We start from the raw sequence: 26,183 nt of genomic DNA, 5'->3' as shown, positions 1-26,183 counted from the left end.
CTAAACTGCATCAGGACTCACTGCAGGTACTATGACAGTTACGAAGGACGTGAGAAAACTCGTATTTCGTGGTCGAGCGGCTGCTCATAAGTCAGACATCACGCCTTCAAATACCAACCGACGCCTCGCTTGGTGTAAACAACGTAAATATTGAACAGTTGAGCAGTGGGAAAGCGTTGTGTGGAGTGACGAATCACAGTACACAACGTAGCCATACGATGGCAGAGTGTGGGTATGGCGAATACCTGGTGAACGTCATCTGCCAGCGTGTGTAGTGCCAACAATAAAATTAGGAATCGGTAGTGTTATGGCGTGGTCGTGTTTTTCATGGATGGAGCTTGCACCTCTTGTTGTTTTGCGTGGCATTATGGCGTGGTCGTGTTTTTCATGGAAGGAGCTTGCACCCCTTGTTGTTTTGCGTGGCATTATCACAGCACAGACCTACACTGATGTTTTAACAATCTTCTGGCCCTGTAATGGACTGGCCTATACAAAGTCCTGACCTGAATCCTATAGCACATGTTTTGAAACGCCGACTTCATGCCAGGCATCACCGACCGACATTGGTACCTCTCCTCAGTGCAGCACTCCGTGAAGAATAGTTTGCCATTGCTCAAGAAACCTTCCAGCACCTGTGCGAATGTATGCCTGCGAGAGTGGTAGATGTCATCAAGGCTAAGTGTGGGCCAACACCATACTGAATTCCAGCATTACCGACGGAGGGCGCCACGAACTTGTAAGTCCTTTTCAGCCAGGTATCCGGATACTTTTGATCACGTAGTGGCGAATGCATTCTTAACATGATGACAACTCGGATGAACAGTGACGCCGCCATGTGGCTTCCTTGTCGCTGTAATCGAATACTATTTATGGACCATGGTCGTTCACGATGAACAACGTGGACATTTACCCTTTTTATTTTTTATTACAATAACGTTTTCTGGAAGCAATACTGTTGGGATGGACGTGTTGGAGTAGTCTGCACTCTAACTCCTACTGCAGATCATTCTTTTTCTATTTAAATATTTAAATTACTGGGAAAATCTTACTTTCTTGCAGTTGCCTTATAAAGGTGCTTCTTATCCAAAACTCTTCTCAAGAATCGACCCTCTTGCTTCCCTATACGATTTGCCCACAACCTATGAGGTAATTCTGATAAAATACGGTTAGTATAAGGTAATGTACGCAAAAAAGGTCACTAAAGATGAATATATTAAGTAAATTAAAGAAGATGGAGAAGAGTCTTTTCCAGTTTCATATTTTCTCTTTTTTCGCATTTGCGCTCTGCCGGCAAAGGGAGTGTGGCATCCTGGGGTATTACTCGTCAAGCTAAACAGCGACTCAGCTATGAGAAGGATTCCGAGCGAGAGTTCCTAGATCTACTTACGATCGGCAAGAGTAGCATTCGCCGCGCACCGCAGTTTCTATTATGGAAACGAGTTTGGTGTCGACCAAGCGTAAAGAGTAATTTATGAAAAGAGATAATACACTGCACGCCTGGAGATGTGCCTCCAGCTAGGAAATTTGCAAGCGGGGCGTTTACTGACATAGAAAACGAGGTAGATATTACATGTTGTAGCAAGCAGTGGACATCGTCAGCAGCGCTATTGAATGTTTTCTTCCCTTTGGATTCTTCTCCACGGGAGTCCACCAAACGGCTCACCTCGCACCAGGCCAGCATTTCTTGTGTATGAGCTTCCTTCTGCCAGACTTCGAATATTTCATTTGCTAAATTTTTCACTTGTCTTCAACTGAAGTGCGCACCATGGTAATCATTATCGCAGTACCAACAACATCAGAAAATTACTTCATTATACATTCAGTCTTCCTAACAGATATCTCAACTTCAGCCTACTCTTCTTCGTTCCTAAACTTTGATACGAGTTTATAGCTTTTTCACAGGAAGCCTTAATATTCAGTGTCTTGTTTCGTAATTTCTGGCCCACCCTGACGTTTTGTTTTGGCTCACCCTGATGTAATCTAGCTCGTATAATCACGTGTACAGGCTTTTTAAGAGGATTGTATATCTCCTTCTCGCATGATTTTTGAGCAGTATACTCGCTATTATTAGCTGAAATTTATTGGAGAACTGTATTAGTCTTTCTTCCCTCCATTCCTATTACCGAATTCTCGTAACTCTGTCTTCTATTCATTTCACTGCTGCAGCGTTCCAGTCCACAATGATGCTTAGATTTCATCTCCCGTTACATACTAAGTTGCTTATTCCATATTCCCTTATACTTTCTCTGTTTCTTCGTCTTCTGCTTCTGCCGTTCGTGTATATACCTGAACTATTTTTGTTGGTGTTTCTTTGCTGTACTGTACTGTCCACAGTAATTCAGTCTTCTCTGCCTTTCCATTCATAACACGTCACGCTCCTATTATTCCATTTGCCATTGCCATTGCTGTTGATGTTACCCTATATTCCTCTAACCAGAAACTCTTAGCTTCTTCCCATTCCACTTCAGTGACATCCACTAAAATTAGAATTAGACTTTAAATTTCCTTTTTGAGACTTCGCGCTTCCCTACCGAATTCAGACTTGTGACATACCACATTTGTTCTTGTGGATATATATATTATTCATCTTTACATGGAGCTTACGTTTTTTCTGACGATTTGAAAATTCTCGCACCGATTTAGGATATAGAACAGTTTCTGTACGTAAACAAATCCGTTGAAAGTTTCGTGACATTTGGTGTGTCATACTGTTATTACGAAACGCGAGTAGTCGGTTGGACGGCATTGCATTGCCGACGGCATTTTTGCCACATCTCGGCTTTGTTGAGACGTCTCATTATGTAAGCAACATGTGTCTCAATCAATGTACGTGGCCCCTCTCCCGCCCCTCAGGATCTTCACCCAGTCCTCTAGGTTAACTGGGTGGCAGGAATTTCAAACGGGCATTATCTTATTCGTCATTAAAGTTGAGGAAGGCAGCACACTTTAAAGAATGTCAGCTCTCTTAATGACTTTAATTCATAACCCACCTTACATTGATTATTATATATTATGTCGCAAGAAATAGTCGCTGCGTAAGCAAACCTCAATCCACTAGGCGATTTCTGCTTTTATCCACTAGTTATTTTAGCCAGACCCAATTACCTTAACACTTATAATCCACGACCCATTACCATACTATTTCTGCATCTATATTTATACTCATTTACAGTACTACAATTTATAACACAAAAATCACTTCAAATACAAAAATAGCTGCCCAAACATTTTGAAATTTATATGAGTGTGAGAAATTCAAGCCACATATCATGCAACTACCAGAATAAACACCTGCACACTGCAAATGATCAATTACATAAAAAAAGTTTTTAAAAACCATAAGAAATTTGCTCTAACATTATCAGGTTATTAAAATACATTGCCCTGCGCTTACTGGCATATTATAAAATCAAAGAAAAGGCAAAGAGCTTCATCTCGAATTTCAATTATATTGGAATACATTACACTTCACTTACGACAGTTTATGACCTAATAATTCCTTTACAAACAGTGACGTCACCACCAGGTTGTTAGTGGAGTCTGACACTATAAGATACAGAGATGTAAATAACTAGTCGTCCGGACTCAGTTCGAAGTGGTACTCATCTCTGAAAACAGTTCTATTTCAGTCAGTGAGATTCCAGGCCGGAGACGTGTTGGACACGCCCTAGACAGCGGTGGGATACCAACCCTCCGTCGCCGCCCATACGACCCGATAACAAAAGTATGGTCTGGGGTACAATTCCTCTTCATAGCAGGACGCCTTTGGCTGCCATCCGGGGCACCCTTTCAGCACAGCTATGTGTGGACGATATTCTACGCCCTGTTTCGTTGTCCTTCGGTGCAAGCCATCCTGGGCTTTCATTTCAGCAAGATAACTCCTGCCCGTACACGGCGAGAGTTTCTACTACTTGCCTTCATGCTTGCCAAAATCTTCCTAGTCCACCAAGGTCCCCGTATCTCTCCTGAACTGAGAACGTTGCAGCGTTATTGGCAAGGTCCTCCAACCATTTCGGGTCCAGTCCAGCGTGCCATTGGAACGGATCCGTCAAGAGCACATCCAACAACTACATCAGTGAATACCAAAGCGAATAATTTCTTGCATGGTTGAAAGGAGGACCAGTTTGTGAGGCTCCTTCTCGTGAATAAATCATCCAACTTTTCTGAAACTATGATCATTTGTTTTTCTGTAAATGTACGTCGCATCTATTTATTTCCGTCATGATACGTATTCTTTTTCTTTTTAGAGCGTTTTAAAATGACTCTTAGAGCGTAGCGTGGCAGATACACTAAAGCGCCAAAGAAACTGGTACAGGCATGTGTTTTCGAATACAGAGATATGTAAACAAGCAGAATACAGCGCTGCGTCCGGTACGCCTATGTAAGACAACAAGTGTCTGACGCAGTTGTTAGATCGGGTACTGCTGCTACAATGCCAAGTTATCAAGATTTAAGTGAGTTTGAACGTGGTTTTATAGTCGGCGCAACAGCGGTCGGACATAGCATCTCCGAGGTAGCGACGAAGTGGGGCTTCTCCCGTACATCCATTTCATGAGTGTGCCGTGGATGTGAGCAATCCGGCATCGATGAGGCCGGAAAAAGATCCTGTATGAACAGGACCAACGACAACCGAAGGGAATCCTTCAAGGTGACAGAAGTGCAACCCTTCCGTAAATTGCTGCAGATTTCACTGCTGGGTCATTAACAAGTGTCACTTGTTAACCACTCAATGAAACATCATCAATATGGTATTTCGGAGCCGAAGGACCACTCCTGTACCCTTCATGACTGCACGACACATAGCTTTACGCCTGGCCTGGGCCTGTCAACGCCAACATTGGAGTGTTGATGATTAGAAACATGGTCGGACGAGTCTCGTTTCAAATCGTATCAAGTGGATGGACGTGTACAGGCATGTAGACAACTCATGAATCCATGAACCCTGCATGTCAGCGGGGACTGTTCAATATAGTGGACGCTCTGTAATGGTGTGGGTCATATGCAGTTGGAGTGATATGGGACCCTTGATATGTCTAGATATGACTCTGTCAGGTGACACGTACGTAAGCATCTTGTATGATCGCCTGCATCCATGCATGTCCATTGGGCTATTCCAGCTGGACAATGCAACACCCCATACGTCCAGAGTTGCTGCAGAACGGCTCCAGGAACACTCCTCTGAGTTTAAGCGTTGCCGCTGGCCATCGAACTCACCAGACATGAACATTATTGAGCATATCAGAGATGTTTAGCAACATGCTGTTCAGAAGAGATCTTCATCCCCTCGTACTCTTACGGATTTATGGACAACTTTGCAGGGCTCATGCTGTCAATTCCCACCAGCACTACTTCAGACATTAGTCGAGTCCATGTCACGCCGCGTTGCGGCACTTCTGCGTGCTCGCGGAGGCCCTGCATGAGATTAAGCAGGTGTACCATTTTCTTTGGCCCTTCAGTGTGTATTTCATCGCTGCGCAGTAAAGCGGGGCCTACCGCAAACCCCGAATTTGTTTGTGGCGTTTTTGATATTCGTAATCCATACACGAATCACTGACTGACTGGCAAAGTGCCTCCGGACTGTGCCCACATTACAAAATGCCTGCTGTGTGGAGCTATCCAATACATTCAAAATATTGTTACAGGAATAGCATTAATACGTTCCTCCTTAGGTGTAGTGTTGTACCAAATAAGACTACACCATTTGAACCAAGACTTGACAGCCAAAAGATTTCTTACAGCTGTTTTTCTGTAACATAATTATGTATGGAGTTGTAAGTAGCAGATTAGTACCATGTTCTTTTGTCAGAAAGATGCATACCAGAGCACTGTATAACGTAGGTAAGTTGACTACCGAATCGTAAATAGTGTTGAAGTTTATGCACAATATCCAGTCCTCCACGTTTACAACGTAATTATCATTTTTAAGCACATACAAATCCTAACAGTAATTTGTACAAACAGATTTTTCTTGTGTACTGAAGTCATAAATGTCCTTGAATCCTTTTGGTACCATTCTCATCAGTTTTACAAAGTGCCCTCAAACATGTCAAGGAGAAACTTCCGCATCTTCCTTGACTATAGAGCATCTTATTATCAGACTGCATGTTACGATTTATAAGTATGTACTGGGCTGTACATATTTGACACTCTGGGGGACTGTCTATAGGCCGGCCGAAGTGGCAGCGCGGTTCTGGCGCTGCAGTCTGGAACCGCGAGACCGCTACGGTCGCAGGTTCGAATCCTGCCTCGGGCATGGATGTGTGTGATGTCCTTAGGTTAGTTAGGTTTAACTAGTTCTAAGTTCTAGGGGACTAATGACCTCAGCAGTTGAGTCCCATAGTGCTCAGAGCCATTTGAACCATTTGACTGTCTATATACTACCAATTAGCGTTTTTCTTAAAATGTGCTTATTGCACGCTGTACTTTGTGCCAATCACTGCCATGTGTTGTCAGTTATCAGACAGAGTATAAAAAAGCTTCTATGTTATTTTTTACAGTGTTCTTCAGTTTGTCTGTTGGGATAATAAGAGCACATTGAAGCTGACTGTGGTGCAGTTCCACTTCCCGGACAACCAAGAACGAGAGGAGATTAAACATTGTGCTCTGCCTGCTTGTAATTATAATTAGTTACCTGTAAACTGTGAAGAGCTTGTCAATGCCGACTCTGTAATAAGGACGTAAGTGTTACACATATGCGACATATTAAAGCTGGAGAAACATATTTTTTCCCAGTCGAGGATGATGTCCTCCAAAATAGGAATAAAGATAGATACTACCGAATAAGAAGTATTGTCCCCTGCAAACAATGTCACTCCACGAGTTTTAAGAGAAGGAACCAATATGTTGAATAGAACTAAACAATTCCTTATTGAAGATTTCGAGCATAAAACACGTAAATAGCAGCTCTCATCACTCAAGAAACAGTAAACGTCCGCTTGCTCTTGCAGGCAGCCCCCATTAAGGACACAAGTCACTAGATGGCATATCGTTCGCTGAAATATGTGACAACCTTGGCCCCACACGTGGAGTGCCAAATCGGATGTCACTGTCTGGTGTCTGTAAGGTACAGCTTTTTCTGAGATAGCACGGCTAATGGATCGAGTCGTCATGCCGAATGCCTGCCATTACACCAGCACTGATAAAATCAGCCAGCCAAGTCCTGAACGAAAACTGACCAGATTTTTCGTCAAATGTGAAGGAAGGTTACGGAACTGGAGATTAATTCAAGTGAATGACTATATTAGTTATGAGTAAGAGTTAATAAAGAAAGACGAACACTGAATCTCTGTAAATTTTACTATCATTAAATGTTGTTATAATGCGACCACTGTGCTTCCTACAGTGGAGCCATTTGAAATCACTTTTTATTAAATCATTGTTTCCACTTGGATGTCATTTTAATTATTTATTTTCAGCTGTAAGATGGAAACTGAAATTAATAAAACGTCCAAAACATAGTGTGGTAACATTTGTTTTTGCTATTTATGATATCCCATAGTTATTCAAAAGTTAACTGAACAATCCCCTTACTGGCAACTTCACTTTCAACAGTGCTGACATCAGGAAGACATGAGACACTGATAAAAGTAACATGTAAAACTGATGTTCTTAAAACGCACTGACAGCACTTAGCAACTAGATTATTTCCAGCAAATAAATGTTAAAGCAGCCATTCAAGTCCTCGCCACTTTTCTGCTGCAGCTGTCAGAAATTGTATAGCAACTAAGAAGGAACTACAGAGAGATACAGCAGAGAAAAACGCAATCAGTTTTATAGAATTTATGAACGATTTGTCTGACGTTGTGAATAGCAGAACGGCCTTTTCCTTCAGTCCATTGTACATTAAGAGAACAGACGACATGATAGGCGACGACCGCGTGAACTATGCGTCTATGCAATCCTAACAGTTTACCCGAAAGTTTTTACTGGATCACAGCGTGCATTGAAACACTAACTCACAAAAAATGTTTACAAGCGTTACCTTATTTATTTCGCTTATAATTGCAAGAAGTGTTCATAAAGTAGAAATAAACATAGTTTGTAGAATTACAGGAGCTAATCTGCGTCCATCGATTGAAAACTCGAGAAACGTTTCCAGGGAGGAACCACAGTCAAGCATCAGCTACAGTTGGTTGTGGGATGAGCACATTCGATGTGCATCACTCTGGCTGAGCCGACTGCTGCTGATCGGCAACAGACATGCTGTCACATCACTTACCGAAGAAAGAGCATTACCAATTCCATGACACGTGTATGCCAATGAGCATTGTAGCATTGCTCGCTGGGCAAATTACTTACGCCGTTACCTGTTTTGCTGTAGGAGGGGCAATCTGAGTATCACGTCATCTGGATAAACACTGCTGTTGTAATGTAACTGTTATGTAGTTGTGTAAATGTACATGAGGCTCTCATATTGCCAATAGTATTGTAGCGGGTTATAATATGCATAGAGTGGTAACCAAAGTGTATGCAGTCTCTTTGGTCGATATGCTTATAGTGCCCCAGTAATAAAACACTATACTGCTCTGACATACAGTAATACACTTTCGTTTACATTATATTTCAGACATGGGGGACATGGAGAATCAGCAAACGTTTACGATTTTCTATATAGTTTAGGTTGCATAGGCATACTCAGTCATGAATCCTATGATGTTAGGAAGAATCCGCTCACAGCCGGTTTCGCGGCTTTAAGCCGCATCCTCAGGTGATCCTACGTGGTAAAAAGCAACGTACGTTGTCACCACTTTTTGCGGATATTAAAATTAGTTAAGGAATGTCTAAAATATACTAACAATGTTAAAAGATCATACGTATACCCATCGCTCCTAGACAAAATTTACTATTCAGAGAATATCGTCAATACTATACTAATTTAACTATCCAATTTTAATATCCAAAAAAATGTGGTGACACTTTAATTTTTACCACGTAAGTTTATCTGACGATGCGGCTTAAAGCCGCGAAAATGGCCATGTTTTAATAAACAACAATTTTACCAGCTGTGAGCGGAGTTCTTCCTAACATCATGCCTTGTAACAGCTGCGGTTGCCCCGTATATAAAAGAGTTTCTCATAATTCCTATTCTAATGTCAGCTAAATACTGTAAAATTAGAAACACCCACCTCTGATGCAGTGACTGTGCGAGCTTCTAGGGACGTCTTGGTAGTTTGTAGATGTTAACACAATTTCAATAAAATACCCAAGTAAATACCAATCCGATGTGCGTTTTCCTCAAGTAAATAACATAGTATTAAGCTGCTACTTATTTTCAAGGTTATGCTGTGTTTGCTTCTATTGTGGTGTAAACTGACAAAGAGCCATTCCTTTCCTGAAGTGGTAAAAACTCTTGTTCTGTACACAAGAATGCAGGAAAAGAATTGCGATGGGGAACCAAGGCAATGTGTGTTCTGTCCGCCTATAGTTTTCATTATTACATATGGACTCTATTAAAGATCTCAAACACAATTAACGACTCAGTAGCCAGTGACATGACTAAAGAAAACTGTGTTACCAAAGGCCAATGACTGTATGCAGGTAAGACTTACAATTACTTAGAATACCACATCCGAAAAAAGTCTGGATACAAATGGGGAATACATCACTATTTATCATAAACAGCTATTGGAAGTTACTACGCACCTTGCGGTACATGTACAGAGGAACGAACGCTTACTGTTTTAAAGGATGAAGAAACATCTATTTGTATATACCTCCACTCTCATCTGTGTCTGCTTATAAAGGATGGTAACACTGAATCTGTGGAGGAACGCATATTGTCCACAAACTCCTTAACTGTCTACGATTCCGTAGTCAAAAGTTACAAAATCCTCTGACATCTGTTTTCCTGACTAAATAACATGGTATTAAGCAAGCTGCTATTTATAACTCTACACATAACTGTGTTACAGCAAAACAGTTGTAACAAACTACTTTCCCAGTATAGTGGGCCTATATGGCACACCAATTATGAATGATTTACTCCCATTCCTCCAGCTAAATTTTGAATGTGTTACATTGTCCACAACATGGATCTGTGACCAAGAACTCCATACAGTATGTGTTGTGTAATGGGGGCACTGTTCAGATAGTTCAAATGGCTCTGAGCACTATGGGACTTAACATCTGAGGTCATCAGTCCCCTAGAACTTAGAACTACTTAAACCTAACTAACCTAAGGACATCACACACATCCATGCTCGAGGCAGGATTAGAACCTGCGACCGTAGCGGTCACGCGGTTCCAAATTGAAGCGCCTAGAACCGCTCGGCCACACCAGCCGGTGAGGGCACTGTCTGGGGGCACTTTGCCAGTCAGTCAATGATCCGTGTATGGGATTACGACCATAAAGAAAGTCGCATATTAATGGGGAGTTTGCACTATGTATTGCTTTACTGAACAAGCACGCAATAAACTTGTCAGGCTATGATACAAGACTCACTTTAATACATGTAAAGTTCTAAATTTCCTCCCAATGTATTTGTTTTGAGGAGGGAATTACGGCATTTGTACAAAGGATGTATATGTTGCTTATCATAATGTCTGTTTATGATTACAAAACTCTTCTTGCAAATAAAATCTTGTTACATCGTTTGTTTGGTTGTGGCTGACCCAAGACGTACATGTGACAAAATAAATGATCCAATGGACAAAGTCGGAAGCTCAGAGAGGCTGCTGTGATAGTATCAGGTTGGTACACCAAATTCGAAAAATGAAGATAAAACGTCAAAAAAAAGATCCATTTTTCATGAAATGTTGCGGAGTAAATTTTAAGAAACTGCATTGAACGAAGACTGTAATACCAACGTATAACTGACATAGCGAACACAGGGAAATTAGGGGCACATACAGAAGCATACAATAATTTTTTCATCTATCATCAGCTGAGAGAGAAATAGGAGATAATGTATCATGATGCCCCCACCATGCACAGTACACTAATTTGTAGAGTGTATGTTTAAATGACAGGGTAGGCTGTTCACAGATGATGCCATTAGCTATAAGAAGACAGCAGTGCCAGAAAGTAATAGCGAATAGGAGAGGATCACTGATAGGTACAGAAACACAATAAAACCAAATATAACGTACTGCACTCACACAGGAGATGAAATCCTGAAATGTATGATTACAATAATTGTGGAAACAATACCAAGCATATCATGTGTAGAAATAGCCATCCAGAATGATCTACAATGGAAAGATCATATAAAGCAAAAGTATATGGTGTAGGACAGTGATACATTTCGAAGAATCTTAGGAAAATACAGTTCATCCAATAAACAAGAAGTGGTGTGCAAAACAATTATTTGGACGATTTTTGAGTATTGCACAACAGTCTGGGACCCACACCATGTTGGATAAATAAAAGAAACAGAAGAAATCTAACAAACAGCAGCACATACGCAGTCATTTAGTCGGCCCGGGGTGATAAACATACTGCAGCAAGGGAGACATTGTGCAGCGTAGAGAAGTTTACTGCCGAAAAAATCTGAGGGAGTCCATTGCGGACAATGTATTGTTTCCTTCCTCCCACATACCTCTTACCGAATGACTGAAATGAGAAATTATTGATAATACTATGATTTTGCTAATAAACATCCTTTGCACATGAAAGGAACATGGACATCGGTTAAATGATGGAAGTATACTCTAGAACACCATAAGGGACAATTGTGTGTTACACACCTGATTTTAGGTACTGCCCTCATATAGAGAGTAGGATCATCTCGGAAAGCTCTTGTCTCTCATCCATGGTATCCCATGTAAGTTCCTACAAAATATTATACGTAGATTGCTTGCCGTAATACACGAGTGTGCAAATAAATAGCAAACTGCTACAATACTGTTCACATTTTGGAACTTAAATGAGAGAAAGCCCATCGCCCTGTCTGAGTTTCCTGACTTTGACAGTGCTATGGGAGCTACTATCCCGTGCAAATAAAATTTTAAAATATGAACCGGCTCTGTACTTTCATTGTCACACATAAATCACGAAACAGGGCAATTTCGTAGTTGTTGAAGTAGTTTAAAACTATAGAAAAATGAAGATGGATTGGTATGGTTCTGGATAGTTGTCATACTGGGATGTAGTAATTACGGAAAGAGAAATGCTGTCAATGATAAACAAACTCCATTTCAAAATCAAGGTGAGTGTTGTGAATAAATGTAATGTACACATTGAAGACTGTAGATTTTAGGAGCCTTTGTTAATGGCGAGAACATAGGGAATTGCAGATTTGCTGTCAAGAATATTTCAAACCGCTTAAAATGCTTACATTTTCAATCACTAAATCGAACCAGTGCAATCAAGCAAATAGTGTGCTGAAAGGTGTGAGGACCTGCGTTGGATAAGATTGTCATCCTGAGTCCTAGACACTCATTTATTTCTCGGTAATACATAAGAGATCTGCCCTTCTTCAGACTTTTTTCCGATGCCATTCTCTGAACTTTTTTCCCGATGGCATCCTACATTTCTGTTTGGTAATGATCCTACACCACATAACAATAGTCAAGAAGAGGGTTAACGAGTGTGGTGAAGGCAATCTCTAGTACTACAAATTTTCTGAATCTTCAGATATTAGTGGCTATTAAACACTGTCTATGTCTCATCCTTCCATGTGATGTAGACCTTGTCGTAGAGAATTATCATATATTTCGCTTCATTTCGCTGTATGTAGAGATCTTACATAGAACATAGATTAGATTAGTTTTTCGTTCCATAGATCCGTGCTGAGGAGATCCTCGTGGATGTGAAACATGTAATTTTTTTTAAAGCTGAAATAACAATACTAATAGTATGAATATATACAATACATCATTTGTTCAATACATGAAGCACTCTAAGCAATGTTGGAATGTAAAGGTTCTGTTGCACTGTTATTTAGAATGAAATTCAAAATGTGTCACAAATCTCATGTGCATGCCTCAGTCTTGCCAGTCACAATTTTTTTTAAAAATATGGCATGTGATTGGAATTGTAGACACACTCCGTATTAACGTCCACTTGTGGGTGTCTTAATACATTTTATCAGTCCTTGTATGCAGAATGTACCTTGCATAGTGCTAAGATGGAAGCATCTTCACCCATGCACGCTGCCTGAATAAGATGTGTAATTATACACGGTTTTCTTAACCATTATAATTATATCATTCTTGGTGAATATGCATTTCCTTTAGACGCAGCTTCTGCTGCTAGCACTGGACAGGGTCAGGCATTTAATGTCTTAACAGGAGTTCATCAGATAGCTTCCTCAGCCTTGCATTACATGGAAGACTCTCATTCCACAGCGGATGGCCACACCATGGTCCACAGTCCAGTGTAACTTTCTAGCCAGCTGACCACAGCCACAGAAGTGGCAGCATGTGTGAAGAGGCACTGGAGGCCGAGCGGCTATAATATGTCGCAGACCATACGATGTCCTCTTCCGTATTTTTGCTTGTTTGTAATGAAGGTGTCATTATTATTTCCGTCCTGTCCCAGTTGGGAGAAACTGTTTAAATGTGGGACATTAGAGTAACCTGTAGTGTGTGTACAAACATGCCTGTAGAAATGCTAGTATTTGAAGATGAGCCTGTCGAAATGTTGCTCCTGAAGTTTTTAATTTCCCACCATTAATTACAAATCTGCTACAATCTTTTGATGTCACACTCCTCTAAGCTAACTTGATAGTATCTAATTGTGTGTTGGCTAATTTTTGGTCATAAAAACCAGTGCAACGTATTTTAACACACTGATATTGTGAGAACAAGTTCCATAAACTTTAATGGCAACCTCATAGCATATCGTAGTCTGTTGGCCAATTTTAGGTCGTAAATTATATTCAACTGAGTGCAATGTAGACACACAAAAAAAGTTTTGCATCACCCCAGTTCCCAGAACTCCAGAAGATAGACGTTGAGTGTAGATATTGTATCACAGACACAGTCCCTTTGACTGTTCAGAGATGTCACTAAACCCGCCCAAAGATGTAAACAAGCATGCATGAGCAGCGCTTATTGGGCGCAGGGGGGTCTGACAGCCGATCAGTTCCAGTCATTCCACCAGGAAGGAGGTACGCGGCTCGTGTTGTCTGTAGTTCAACTTCGCCTAGACGGTCAATACCGCGGATCGATCACGTCCACATTATTACTTTGTGCCAGGAAGGACTCTCAACAAGGGAAGTGTCCAGGTGTCTCGGAGTGAACCAAAGTGATGTCGTTTGGACACGGAGATAAAGAGAGACAGGAAATGTCGATGGCATGCCTCGCTCAGGCCGCACAAGGACTACTATCGCAGTGGAAGACCGCTTACCTTCGGATTATGAGCCGGAGGAACCCTGACAGCAAAACCATCATGTCGAATAATGCTTTTCGTGCAGCCACAGAACGTCGTGTTACGACTCAAACTGTGAGCAGTAGGCTGCATGATGAGCAACTTCGCTCTCGACGTCCATGGCGAGGTCCACGACACCATGCAGCACGGTGGGGGGCCCAACAATATGCCGAATGAACCGTTCAGCACTGGCATCACATTCTCTTAACCGATGAGTGTCGCATATGCTTTCAAGCAGGCAAACAGGCAAGCAGGCAATCGTCAGAGACGTGTTTGGAGGCAACCCAGTCAGGCTGAACGCCTTAGGTACACTGTCCAGTGAGTGCAGCAAGGTGGAGGTTCCCTGCTGTTTTGGGGTGGCATTATGTGGGGCTGACGTACGCCGCTGATAGTCATGGAAGGCACCGTAACGCCTGTACGATACGTGAATGCCATCCTCCGGCCGACAGTGCAACCATATCGGCAGCATATTGGCGAGGCATTCGTCTTCATGGACGACAATTCGCGCCCCCTTCGTGCACATCGTGTGAACGATTTCATGCAGGATAACGATATCGCTCCACTAGAGTGGCCAGCATGTTCTTCAGACATGAACCCTATCGAACACGCCTGGGATGGATTGAAAAGGGCTGTTTATGGACGACGAGACCCGCTAACCAGTCTCAGGCATCTACGGCTAATCGCCATTGAGGAGTGAGATAATCTGGACTAACAGTGACTTGAACTGGTGGAAAGTATGCCACGATGAATACAGGCATGTATCAATACAAGAGGATGAGCTACTGGGTATAAGAGGTACCGGTGTGCACAGCATTCTGAAGGTCTCGCTCTATGGTGATACAACATGCAATGTGTGGTTTTCATGACCAAGAAAAATGGGAGAAATGATGTATATGTTTATCTCTATTCCAATTTTCTTGATGTGCGTATTGAAATTCTCTGATAATGTTTTATGCTCCAATATCGGTGTGTCTGGGCAGCATGTTTTAGTGTGATATTGTTTTTGGATGTTAACCTTTAGTAATATCTGAATTACCATATCATATTATGAATTGTAGCTATTAAGATAACTGGCCCATAAATTTGGCGCTAATATAGTGGCTGAAAGCAGAAGTGGCCTATCGACGTACAGTTTGTTTACATGGCGGACATTTTTTGGGTCAAAAATTATTGTAATCAAGGTAAGGTTGGTCATAAATCCTAACATTTATATAAGTGGAAATCTTTCAGATGGCTGCGTCGCTTCACTGACCAAAAGATAATGCCGCTTTGAAATTCCTGCCACTCAGCTGGCCAGGTTAAGTGGGGGAAGGAGTGTGCGGGTGTGCGGAGGGGGAGGGGAGAGAGTGACATGTGCTCTTCACAAATACATCCTGGCAACAATGAAGTCTCCTCTGTACCGCAGTTTACTAATGTGACGTCAGAGCTTGCCCACTGGTACCTTAACGATCTTTAAAGCCAAACGGTTAGCATGTGACAGAGCCTCAGTTTCCTCTTCCATTATTCACGACAGAGACTTGAGTGCATAATCTGTCAAGCTGACAGTGTGACGTTATCAAATTCATCTGCTCTAAGGTGTCTCCAGAATTGAGTTGATAATGCTGACCCGAAAATCCAATGACAAGTCTTCAGTCAAAGATTCTACAAGCCGTCTTGAATAACTGTACATTAGACATTTCTACCCAATAGTTTTAGCTTTTCTACACGAGTGTTATGTATTCGTTCTTCCTTATTTCATTGTAAAGGTCTTTCAAAATCAGACTCAATTCTGAAGCTCAATGACCTCCAAATGGGCTCTTTTAGGCTATCCGCTCCTGTGTTTTTGTGATTCTTTCTTCTATCTAAATGCTATCTAAATGTGACTCTTTGACTTTTATTACTGTGAAAGCTATTTTGGCTTGCTTACGTGCTTGATCTGTCTTTTCGACGACCATAATATTTTTCTATTTACTTACGGTGTTTAATTTTATGGTCCACAATTTGTATGAGTAAATGGAAACTGTAAGAACAATGTAAACTTGTGGCTATCCACCTCGCTGTCTTCCACACCCCTAGCTATCCGAGGTGACGGAAATTAAAGGAGCTTGCTCCAGTCTGAGGCCGTGGCGAATGTTAAAAGTCGGATAGGATTTTCAAGTGGTTACGTATCCAGTATTCAACAACTTGCAGGGGCCCCTGCTTTGTTGCACACTGGGAACAGTGTGCAGGTATCACAATTATAATACGAATGAGATAAGAAGTAACAAAACAATTGTCGTATTCTGCAATTAGAATTAAGTAAAGCATAATACCTAGCGAAGGGCAGCCTTCACGGATATTATGCGATGTTGTACGATGCAGAACACATGCTGAAACAACAGGTAGGTGCACAGAACAACCATCCTGAAGCAAGGAAGCAGATCAAGATGACAAAGGGGGAGGTCCCGGTGAATCTTACCATACGGCTGCCGCAATTGGTTTGCGGCCGTAGCGAGATACGGGCTCGCCAAGCGAACGAAACAGCGTGAGCACACGAGGGACATTGCTGTTTTCTGTTCAAGATGATGAACACCAAAACTACTACGAAGTGCAATGCGATGAATACCTGTAGCAAAAAGCGTCCGTGGCAGTTACGAGTCCGCAGCTGCTATTCCACCCCAAAGTTCGAAGCGAGTGGCCGACGGCGCACCTTTTACGGTTTTTCTGGGGCCATATTCCTCTACTATCTCAACTTCAGAAAGCAGAGCTGTTGCCAGCTACGTGGGATGGTAGGGGCCGACGTCTACCTCTTGAGTCCTAGGAGCTGACCACATCTCTCCTGTTCTGGCTGAGTTCCAACCGTCTGGAATATTGTACTAATTGTATCCCTAAAAAGTACGAACTCTTAAAACTTGACTGTTTCAGACTTTAATTCCCCGGTGTGGCACCGAGATGCTTCAGTTCTCTCAAAAATTTTGTCAGTAGTTTATAGTGTGTCTGAAATTTCAAGGTACTGGAAATAAAAATGAGGTACCGGTACTTAGAACCATAACGGACCGAAGCCCGAGAACAAAGTTTTGACAAAAGTAGATGTTCGTAAAAGTCAAATTTGTAAGTAAACCACCAGCCTCATAGGTCTGACTTGCTATTTAATCAAGTCTCAACATCGCGCATTTCCTACAAAAAGATTGATTACTATTTAATTAATATTTAGGATTATTATTATTAATGTCAATTCACAAGAAGTTAGAAATAGAGGCTGGTGTAAATAATGTCTGTTTCACTGTTGTATGGTTTGTAATTAAAGTGATATTAGAATCAGAGCATAAAGAACAGATACTATATGCACCACATACCCAATTATCACAGGTCCCAACATTCCGCAGTCCTTGTTATCCTCATTTTCTTTAAGCACATTCTCTGGCTTGAGGTTCAGTTACAACTGTCTTCACCTCGGGCTTGAAATCTAGTAGTTTTGTTAAATGTTTGTGTTTCAAGGTCGATGTTTGCCTTAGACCTAGATTTGGAAAGGCATATACGTACAGACTATGGGGAAATGACCAAATGTGCTCTTCCTCGATGTGACGTAAATAAAATGGTGATGTCCCACTACTCCAGTGAAGAATGTGTCACTTCAAGCCTCAGCTCACGTCATTGCAAAATTTGTGAAATGTAAATTTTTACAGTTGACATCGAAGTTTTGATTGATAGTGAGGTCTGTAACCCTCAAAACTTCTGCAATCCTCAGCGTCCATTTTACGGACTTGGACCCTGAAACCATGGAACGTGTGGTTGTAGTGGGGAATTACTTCAGGAGCTTCCAGCTTTAATGAAGAAACGACCGTTAGTGCAGCAAGTGAGCGTTCCTACAGCAAAGAAAATTCGTGCTTTGGGCCCATATGGAAGTGAACACCAGAGAAATCGGAGAGACAGCTGTGCACAAATGTACACATACACCAGTATAGGGGTACAGTGGAGATCAAGCTGGTTCCCCCTAACATAAACACGTCTCAGAGGCATGCATACATGCTACGATCTCAAAATCTCATGGTTCTCAGCACCTCAGCTGGTAGCGAAATTATGGATACACCCGTGGGTTCCTCATTACCAGAGGGTGCTGAATCTGTTATCTGATAGATTTCTTGTTGATTTCTACTCGACTCTCTCTCTGTTTGAGGCCTTATTCAGCTGCTAATGCATGTGCTTCCCAACATGGCCGTCCTGAAAAGGTTCGTTGTGTTACAAACTCTTTACTGCAAGTGACTTGTGAGCGTGCAATAATTATATTTTTGTGCTTCTTTGTATACAAGTCTACAATGATAAACGGGACAGTGTGACTTGAGTTATTGTGAACGATTATGGATGTGGGGGGAAGAGTTCTGATAGTAACGTACAGGGCGTCCCAAATATGGAGTCTCAAAACTTAAGAACGTGGTGCATCATAAATTGAGTTACTTTGAGAAAAGTAAACTTCGAGTATCTTTTTGTGACAAACAAACCTTTTAAAAAATTATTTAAATTGTCAGCCTTCTATCTGAATGCGCGTACTCAGTTGCGCATAACATTTTTCTGCATTATCTCAGTTACATCAATGCCTGTTGTTCATTGAGACAATACCAACCACTTCTTCTTCAGCTTCAACTGAAATGTCATACACTACAGATTTCATGATCACACATGAGAAAAGTAATGGGAGATTCTGCGATCGTACTGGCCGCAAGACACGCGCGCTCCTTCCTTCCTACGATCAGGCTGCCCGTTGTTCAGTTGCTCAAAGGAATATCGAGGTGTAACTGTGCACAGAACCTTTCGTGGACAATAAGTGCAGTCTTCCAACAAATGTGACAATTTATCTCGAATGAACATCAGGTTATGTATACTATAAAACTTTATTACATGCGCCCGCAGCTCGTGGTCGTGCGGTAGCGTTCTCGCTTCCCATGCCCGGGTTCCCGGGTTCGATTCCCGGCGGGGTCAGGGATTTTCTCTGCCTCGTGATGGCTGGGTGTTGTGTGATGTCCTTAGATTAGTTAGGTTTAAGTAGTTCTAAGGGGACTGATGACCATAGATGTTAAGTCCCATAGTGCTCAGAGCCGTATTACATGCCATTGTACCTTTACATCCCGCACGCTGATACATAACACATGTCTGTTATTTAAGACGAGAATGGCCGGCGAATTTACATGACAGCAAAGATGGATATTGAAACTGTTGAGTACACTATCACGGTTAAAAGAGTCCTCGTCCGTGAACAATAGAAACACTATGAATTTCTGCGCTGGATAATCTGTTGGCAGAAATGAACACTGTTCATCTGAATTCAAAACCACTCAAACCTCGGTTTGCTCTGTTAGCACAATCGTTACAGCACAATGTATTCTTCAAAGTGTACACGCGAGGTGGCCGACAAATATTTTAAAATCTTCCCTCCACACGATACAGCTCTGTCTTCTAAAGTTCTGCTCCTTCAACAATTCTTTGTTGGCACCCTTTGTCAGCTCTCTGTAGCTTGACCAATCCAGTTTCTCTTAAGTTCCTAAGCATGGTGCAACATTTCTTCCACTTCGGATGACACTTGTGGCGAAACTTATCTCTCTACATTGGCGCGTCTTTCCGCTCACTGCCTCAGGCTACTCACTTTATTAAACGCACGTCTGTAAGTTGTTGTAACGAGTAATGCTCCATCGTCGTGAACTCATCATGACAACTGAAGGATGGTAAATTTTAACCAGCACACGTCATGTATTGTGTATTGTTTTATCAGAAGAACTTCACCAGTGGTGATGCGGCAGGTGGTTGTATGTTGTGAACGTAAGATGTCTAAACGCGTGAATACCTCAGTTCACAAATATGAATTTCCGGCCATGCAACTTGTGTCTCAGAATATTCACAATGGGAAGCGACAACGTTGGGATCAAGGGCTGGCTTCAAACTTTGTACACATTTAGTAGGGCATTAAAACGATGTAATGTGCAAATAGTAAGGCGCACTACTCTGCAATTCCGAGAAAATCGGAAGAGATGTTTCACGCGTCTGCTATGTAACTGGTGTATCTGTGCGAAGGTACCAGCCCCGAGAAGTCATTGTGGTCACCTTCATTTTTGTACTGCAAGTGTAAATTCTGTGATGTTCAAAAAATTTGCACAAACACTATTCTGTTTTGCTATATAAGCAACGTCTCGCAGCTAAGCAGATTAACTAACAAATGGGTTCTGCCTCTGTTTCTACAGCTCGAAGCGTTGAGGTGCAAAGTAGTTAGCCGAGTGGTCTAAGGCGCTGCAGTCATGGACTGTGCGGCTGGTCCCGGCGGAGGTCCGAGTCCTCCCTCGGGCATGGGTGTGTGTTTTTCCTTAGGATAATTTACGTTAAGTAGTGTGTAAGCTTCGGGACTGATGACCTCAGCAGTTAAGTCCCATAAGATTTCAAAACATGTGAACATTTTTTTGCCAAGTAGTTCCGGGTACCTTACCAGATTGCAACTGTAAGGGATTTCGCAAATCACGACAGGCATACATTATCAAGAGACGTCTATGCGTTTCTTCACTTGCTTGTCGACAGCTATAAATATATTCGTTCTAATAATAAAATTAATTGAAAATAGTAAGTAGTCAAACAGATATTCACTACTACTTCATGTAAATACAAGTAGTTTCTTTTAACTATATTACATCTTAAATGTCACACAAATTAAATAATATGAACATCGATGAAAAAAAATATACAGTCAGAATTAAGTTGGAGTCCAACCGTCGTCTCATACACAGTCGTCTTACGAAGCTCGAACGGTAACCGCTTGATCAGCATGAGCTGTAACATGCGCTACCTTCGCACAGATACACCAGTTACATAACAGACGCGTCAAACTTCTCTTGCGATTTTCTCGGAATCGTCAGAATAGTGCACCTTACTACTTGCACGTTATTTTGATTTAATGGCTTATTAAAGGCATACAACCTTTGCAGTAAATCTGTGGTCCCAACGCGGTGACTCCCTTTATCTGTTTAGGCTGCCATATCGTCCATATAATATTGAAAGTACATGTTTGTGACACCCTGTATACGTTGTGCTCTTGAATGAAATCAAGGGGACAGTAGAAACCAGCATCCACATTCGACAGTTAAATCAGTCCTTTCTTGTCCGTGTTCCAATGAGTGTCTACTTCCACCAGGATTACAGCTAGAAAGCCACTCTATGCAGTGTCCTTACAGACGTACGCCCTGAAGCCTTAATGGAGTCGACTGAAAATATGAGATCATGAGGTGGGAAATGTCACTCACCTTCGTCGGAGCCATTGACGGCGCGGATGTTGAGCTCCAGACAGGCGTTGGGGCTGGTATTGGCGTGGCTGGAGAGGGCGGCGACCGCGATATCCGAGCAGTTCATGGCGCCGCCCCCGCCGCCTCCGCCTCCGCGACCGATGTTCTCCCTCCTGCCAACACACATCGTATTCCCGTGTTATCAAAACCAGGCACTGACCCCTTAAATAATCACACAACCTGAGTACCACATCTAAATTTGCCGGTTGTAGTACCAACACATGCACGTAACGACGCTTATCGCATTACTGAGAAAGAAAGCACACCGGTCTAAAACGTATTCACTCCCAGGAGACGGTATCTGTATCGCTACCCCTAACCGTCATTGTTGCCTGTGATCTATGCCACTGATTGCTGATTAAATGCTACGATGGCTGACCCCAATGTTTTTATCAGGCCTCAAACGAGAAGCGTGGCGAGTGAGGGATTATTTCAGCGTTGTTTCTCGACCTCAGGAGCGTCCGCGCGGGAATCCCCCCACTACTGGATTTCAAACCATGCTGCGAATGATGGGTGAAGGCGCAGGTAGTGCTGAGTCAGACACAGTCCAAGATGGATCTGTCAAGGGGCGCTTTTCGTGCAATGAGTACAGAAAGAAGTTAAACAATAGAAACTCTAGGTAAGGATGTCCACAATGTAGGAAAAGAAAGATTGCTACTTACTGTAAGGAAGACATGTTAAGTTGCTGACAGGCACAGCTAAAAGACACTTACGTGAAGATTTCGGCCATTCATACACACAAGCAACCACACTTCATGCACAGACGACTGCCACCTCCTGCATGTTGGGCCGGACATTCTGGAGTTGGTGGTCAAGTGTGCATAAATGCAGAAAATGCCCTTGTAGGGTCACCAATTTCACCGATTTTCAGGGAGTCTCTTGAAAATGCACATCGTTCCGGTCGCCCAGCAATGGCAATTGACCAAGAAAACATTCATGTTGTGAGGAATATGATCGAAGATGATCTTCATCCCATATTTGGGTCGACTACGACGCAGACTATCGTTCATGATCATTTATGCCTGAACAAGAGCTGGACCCATTGGGTGCCACATTCCCCGACAGAAGCCCAAAAACACGTAAGAATGGATTCATCTCGTTTGATGCTTGAAAAATTCGACAAAGGGCGGCCCAAAGACACTCTCAGTATCGCAACAGGTGAAGAAACGCGGATTTACCATTGAGACGTCGGAGTGAAGAGGCAGTATTCAGTAAATAAAAAAATTTCTCAGTTTCTGCTAAAAGCTTTTGACACACCCTTCTCACCAAACTGTGGTGGACTACTACATTTAACCTGCTGTTCTGAATAGGAGTTCTAGACATTTACTAAGAATAAAGTCCGGCTGGTTTGGCGAGTCAAGAGCATAGGCGTACCTGTTGCCATCTTCGGAAACGGCAGTGTCCAAAGCACACTGATCATGAAGAAGTAGAAAAAAGGATAGCACCTGGCCATCGAGCACGTCGAAACAAATATCCTGGTTTATGTTCACTTGAATGTGTGCGACCAAGTCATGTAACTAAAAACACCCTAAAACATCAAAGAATCACTTCCGGTATAAAGTACGCGCCCACAAACTGCAGGTTAAACGTTTTATAGGCCCTTCGGAGCACCCGAAGACCTACTTCTTATGAAAACTGGCAAAATCGCGACCCTTCAGGACATGCTGTTACCTTAGCGACGATGCTTACTAAAGTTAATAAATCCATCATGAAGGCTAGGAGTTTTATGTTGGAAAGGGCAAATAAGCAGTAGTTAGCAACCGACGTAGACAAATGAATGACCATCATTACAATGTGATGCGAATGGAGGAATTAAACCTTTAAGTACCACTGGATTCGGCCTGAAACCACTACTTTATTAAGTTTTTAAGTATTAGTGCCATCAGCACGAAGCCTCAGATGCTGTGGCAAAACAGATACATCTAGTGGTACACTGAGATGTTTCTATGAAAGTAATGCTCTGTGTAAGTATCCTGTTTATATGTTTGTAAGTTGTCAGCGCTCTAGACTGCATTAATATCACTGACAGCTCTGTGCGCCCTGTGTAAGAGACACTGTAGTTGCAAGAACTCGCAGTCAGAAGTTAATAATTAGCAGTGATGGAGGTGAGAAGCAGTGTTAGCGAGAGCGGACGGTCTGGACGCGTGTCCGTCAAGCAGATTTAATATTGGATGGACAAGGATTGTAAAATGTGGGTAATGGAATTATGGAGGATAACATAATTTTTGCAACTGAATGTCAGGGACGGTTATGTAATCTTTGGAACTGGATGTCACACGATTAAGGTAAAATCTGCTAAATACATTCCATCAAGCAGATTTAATATTTGATGGACAAGGATTGCAAAATGTGGGTAATGTAATTATGGAGGATAACATAATTTTTGGAACTGAATGTCAGGGACGTTTATGTAATCTTTGGAATTGGATGTCACACGATTAAGGTGAAATCTGCTAAATACATTGTTTTCTCTGCAACACAATCTTTCCTTTGTTGACCACGTGCCTGTTAGTCTAAAGTAGTTAGAATCCTCTTATTTAGCGTGCTGTATACTTGCTGTATTTACTGTAGTTCGTGTCATGAAGATTTTCTGTAGGTAAGTGCCTTACGAAATGTATGGGTTATTGTTAGGATTTCTTCAACTTCAGGGCTATTCTTTTGTGTTGATTAATAGTCAGATTGCGTTATCCTTGTACACTGTGGGTCATAAAGGAATAAGTTTGAGCTGTATTTGTTAGGGAAAATTATGTAGGTTAGTGTTCAAACGATACAGACAAGCAAAGTGACAGTACGTCCATTTCTCTCAGCAGTTTTAGAATTAAACAAAGAAGTTTCAACTGTAGCTGTCACTTACAGCGTACAAAGCAAATCGTGGCGCAGAGAGTGTGCTACGTGATTGGAGGAGATAGTGACAAATCGTTCTTGTTTTATAGTGGTCATATGGAGGAGGTCATCTGAAATTATTGTAACGCAAATTTGAGTTTGTACAACTGCTTGTGTAAGTGGTTTATAAATGAAATTACTGGGACAGTATGTTGTTGTGATTCAAAATTTATTACATTTTACCCAAGGTTTTTCTCGTAGTTAGAACTGTAATGTATTTCAGATATTATACATTAATGGACGTTTCGAGATGGGTGATTTTGTCTATGATGAATGCGAATTTGCTTCCCAATGTATCACGCTAAATGATGGTTAATTGAAAACTACATGTCCTAGTGGTTCCAACGTCACATCATCTCCTTAGAACAACTGATCGTTTCTTTTTGCCAATTTCTTCTTATATTCGTTGTTTACTGTGATCATAAAGAATAATTTCTACAAAAATTTTTAAATTATATTCCAAAGTGAAGCCACCCCCTTAAAACAACTGAGGGATTACTCTTTGCCAAATTCTTGTCGTATTCGTTGCCTCCTGTAATGCTAAAAGTTGTTCTTGTTTCCCTTTGCGTTTTACAATTAATAATCTTATACCAAAATTAAGTTCAAGCATAACCAAAATCTCAGAATATGCCACTTCTTGAATATACAAAATCACCTGCGACGATCGCAACGCTTTCTACACTGGCAAAACCGGACGAAATTTTAACACCAGATTTAAAGCACAGTGATGGTTTCTGTCAAGCTTCTATTTACATCTGAAAACTTAACACCACGAAGCCGAGAAAACTGAAACTGCGTTAGAAATATTGCACAAAATACCGAAAGGACTTACTACGAACATTCACGAAGAGCCACAATGTTGTGGTGTTACAATGCCTTCTTTGTTAATGTGATGTGATGATAAATCTTTTCTGGAAATTTGTTACTCATTTCATTTCATAGCTTATTCATATCAGTTCAAATAATTATCGACTTCTGAAGACTTGTTTTGTTTCATACTGTCATAAATACAGGGTGTGACAGGAAAATGGGCTCTTTTATTTATTCTCTAAAAGAGGATTGGTATTATTGTCAGTATGTAGTATATTTCAGATATGTACGCCATTTGCTGAGGAGGAGTTCTGGAGCGGGCCTCAACATGCTGTGGCTGTGAAGGCATTTTACAAAAACGGTGACTGTTGCTGCTGCTAGACGGCAATGCCATCGTCATTTTAACCTTAGACAGAACCCTCCTCTACCTTCGGTACATGCATTCAGGTTATGGGTGAAAAGCTCTGAAGCCACAGGAAGTGCACTTAAGCTGAAATCCCCAGGAGGGCCCAGAAGGTGTAGCTCGCAGGAACGAATACAGGGAGTACAGAATGTGTATCCAACAGAACAAAGCGTTTCGTGAAACAAATTGCGGCGGTATTGGGATTCTCCAGTTGAAGTGGTTAAGGAATTTTACTTAATGATCTAAAGTTGCGATCACACAAGATACTGGTTGTGTAACAGTTAAATGAAACTGGTTATGATAAGTGAATGACCCTGTTGAATTGTTAACTATAATTAGGCCTACTGAAGTCTTCTTAAATTTGCTTTGGTTTAATGACAAGGCTCATTTTCATCTCAGCGGTTACGTTGAAACACGTATGTAACGTAGCAGCGATGGTGAGGCACGTTAAAATCTTTGACCAGAGAGCCTATTATCGTGGTTAGTCTGCGCTTGACCGCGC

At 41.8% G+C, this 26,183-nt stretch overlaps 1 protein-coding gene across 2 annotated transcripts in view; it reads right to left on the bottom strand.

Moving 5' to 3' along the window:
- The window catches only part of LOC124711808 (prolactin-releasing peptide receptor-like), an 843,619-nt gene that overhangs the window by 362,086 nt on the left and 455,350 nt on the right, over nt 1-26,183 (bottom strand). The window contains exon 2 of one of the 2 annotated variants that reach the window (XM_047242031.1): nt 21,547-21,698. In XM_047242031.1, the coding sequence (XP_047097987.1) occupies nt 21,547-21,652 (106 nt within the window). In that variant the 5' untranslated portion in view covers nt 21,653-21,698. Of the gene's footprint in view, nt 1-21,546; nt 21,699-26,183 lie in introns of those variants that run through there. The other variant, XM_047242032.1, reaches the window with a different exon arrangement.

This window comes from Schistocerca piceifrons, chromosome 8 (assembly GCF_021461385.2).
Source record: "Schistocerca piceifrons isolate TAMUIC-IGC-003096 chromosome 8, iqSchPice1.1, whole genome shotgun sequence".
NCBI classification, from domain to species: domain Eukaryota; kingdom Metazoa; phylum Arthropoda; class Insecta; order Orthoptera; family Acrididae; genus Schistocerca; species Schistocerca piceifrons.
The sequence above is the reverse complement of the archived record's forward strand: the minus strand, read 5'-3'. Positions and strand labels throughout refer to the sequence as shown.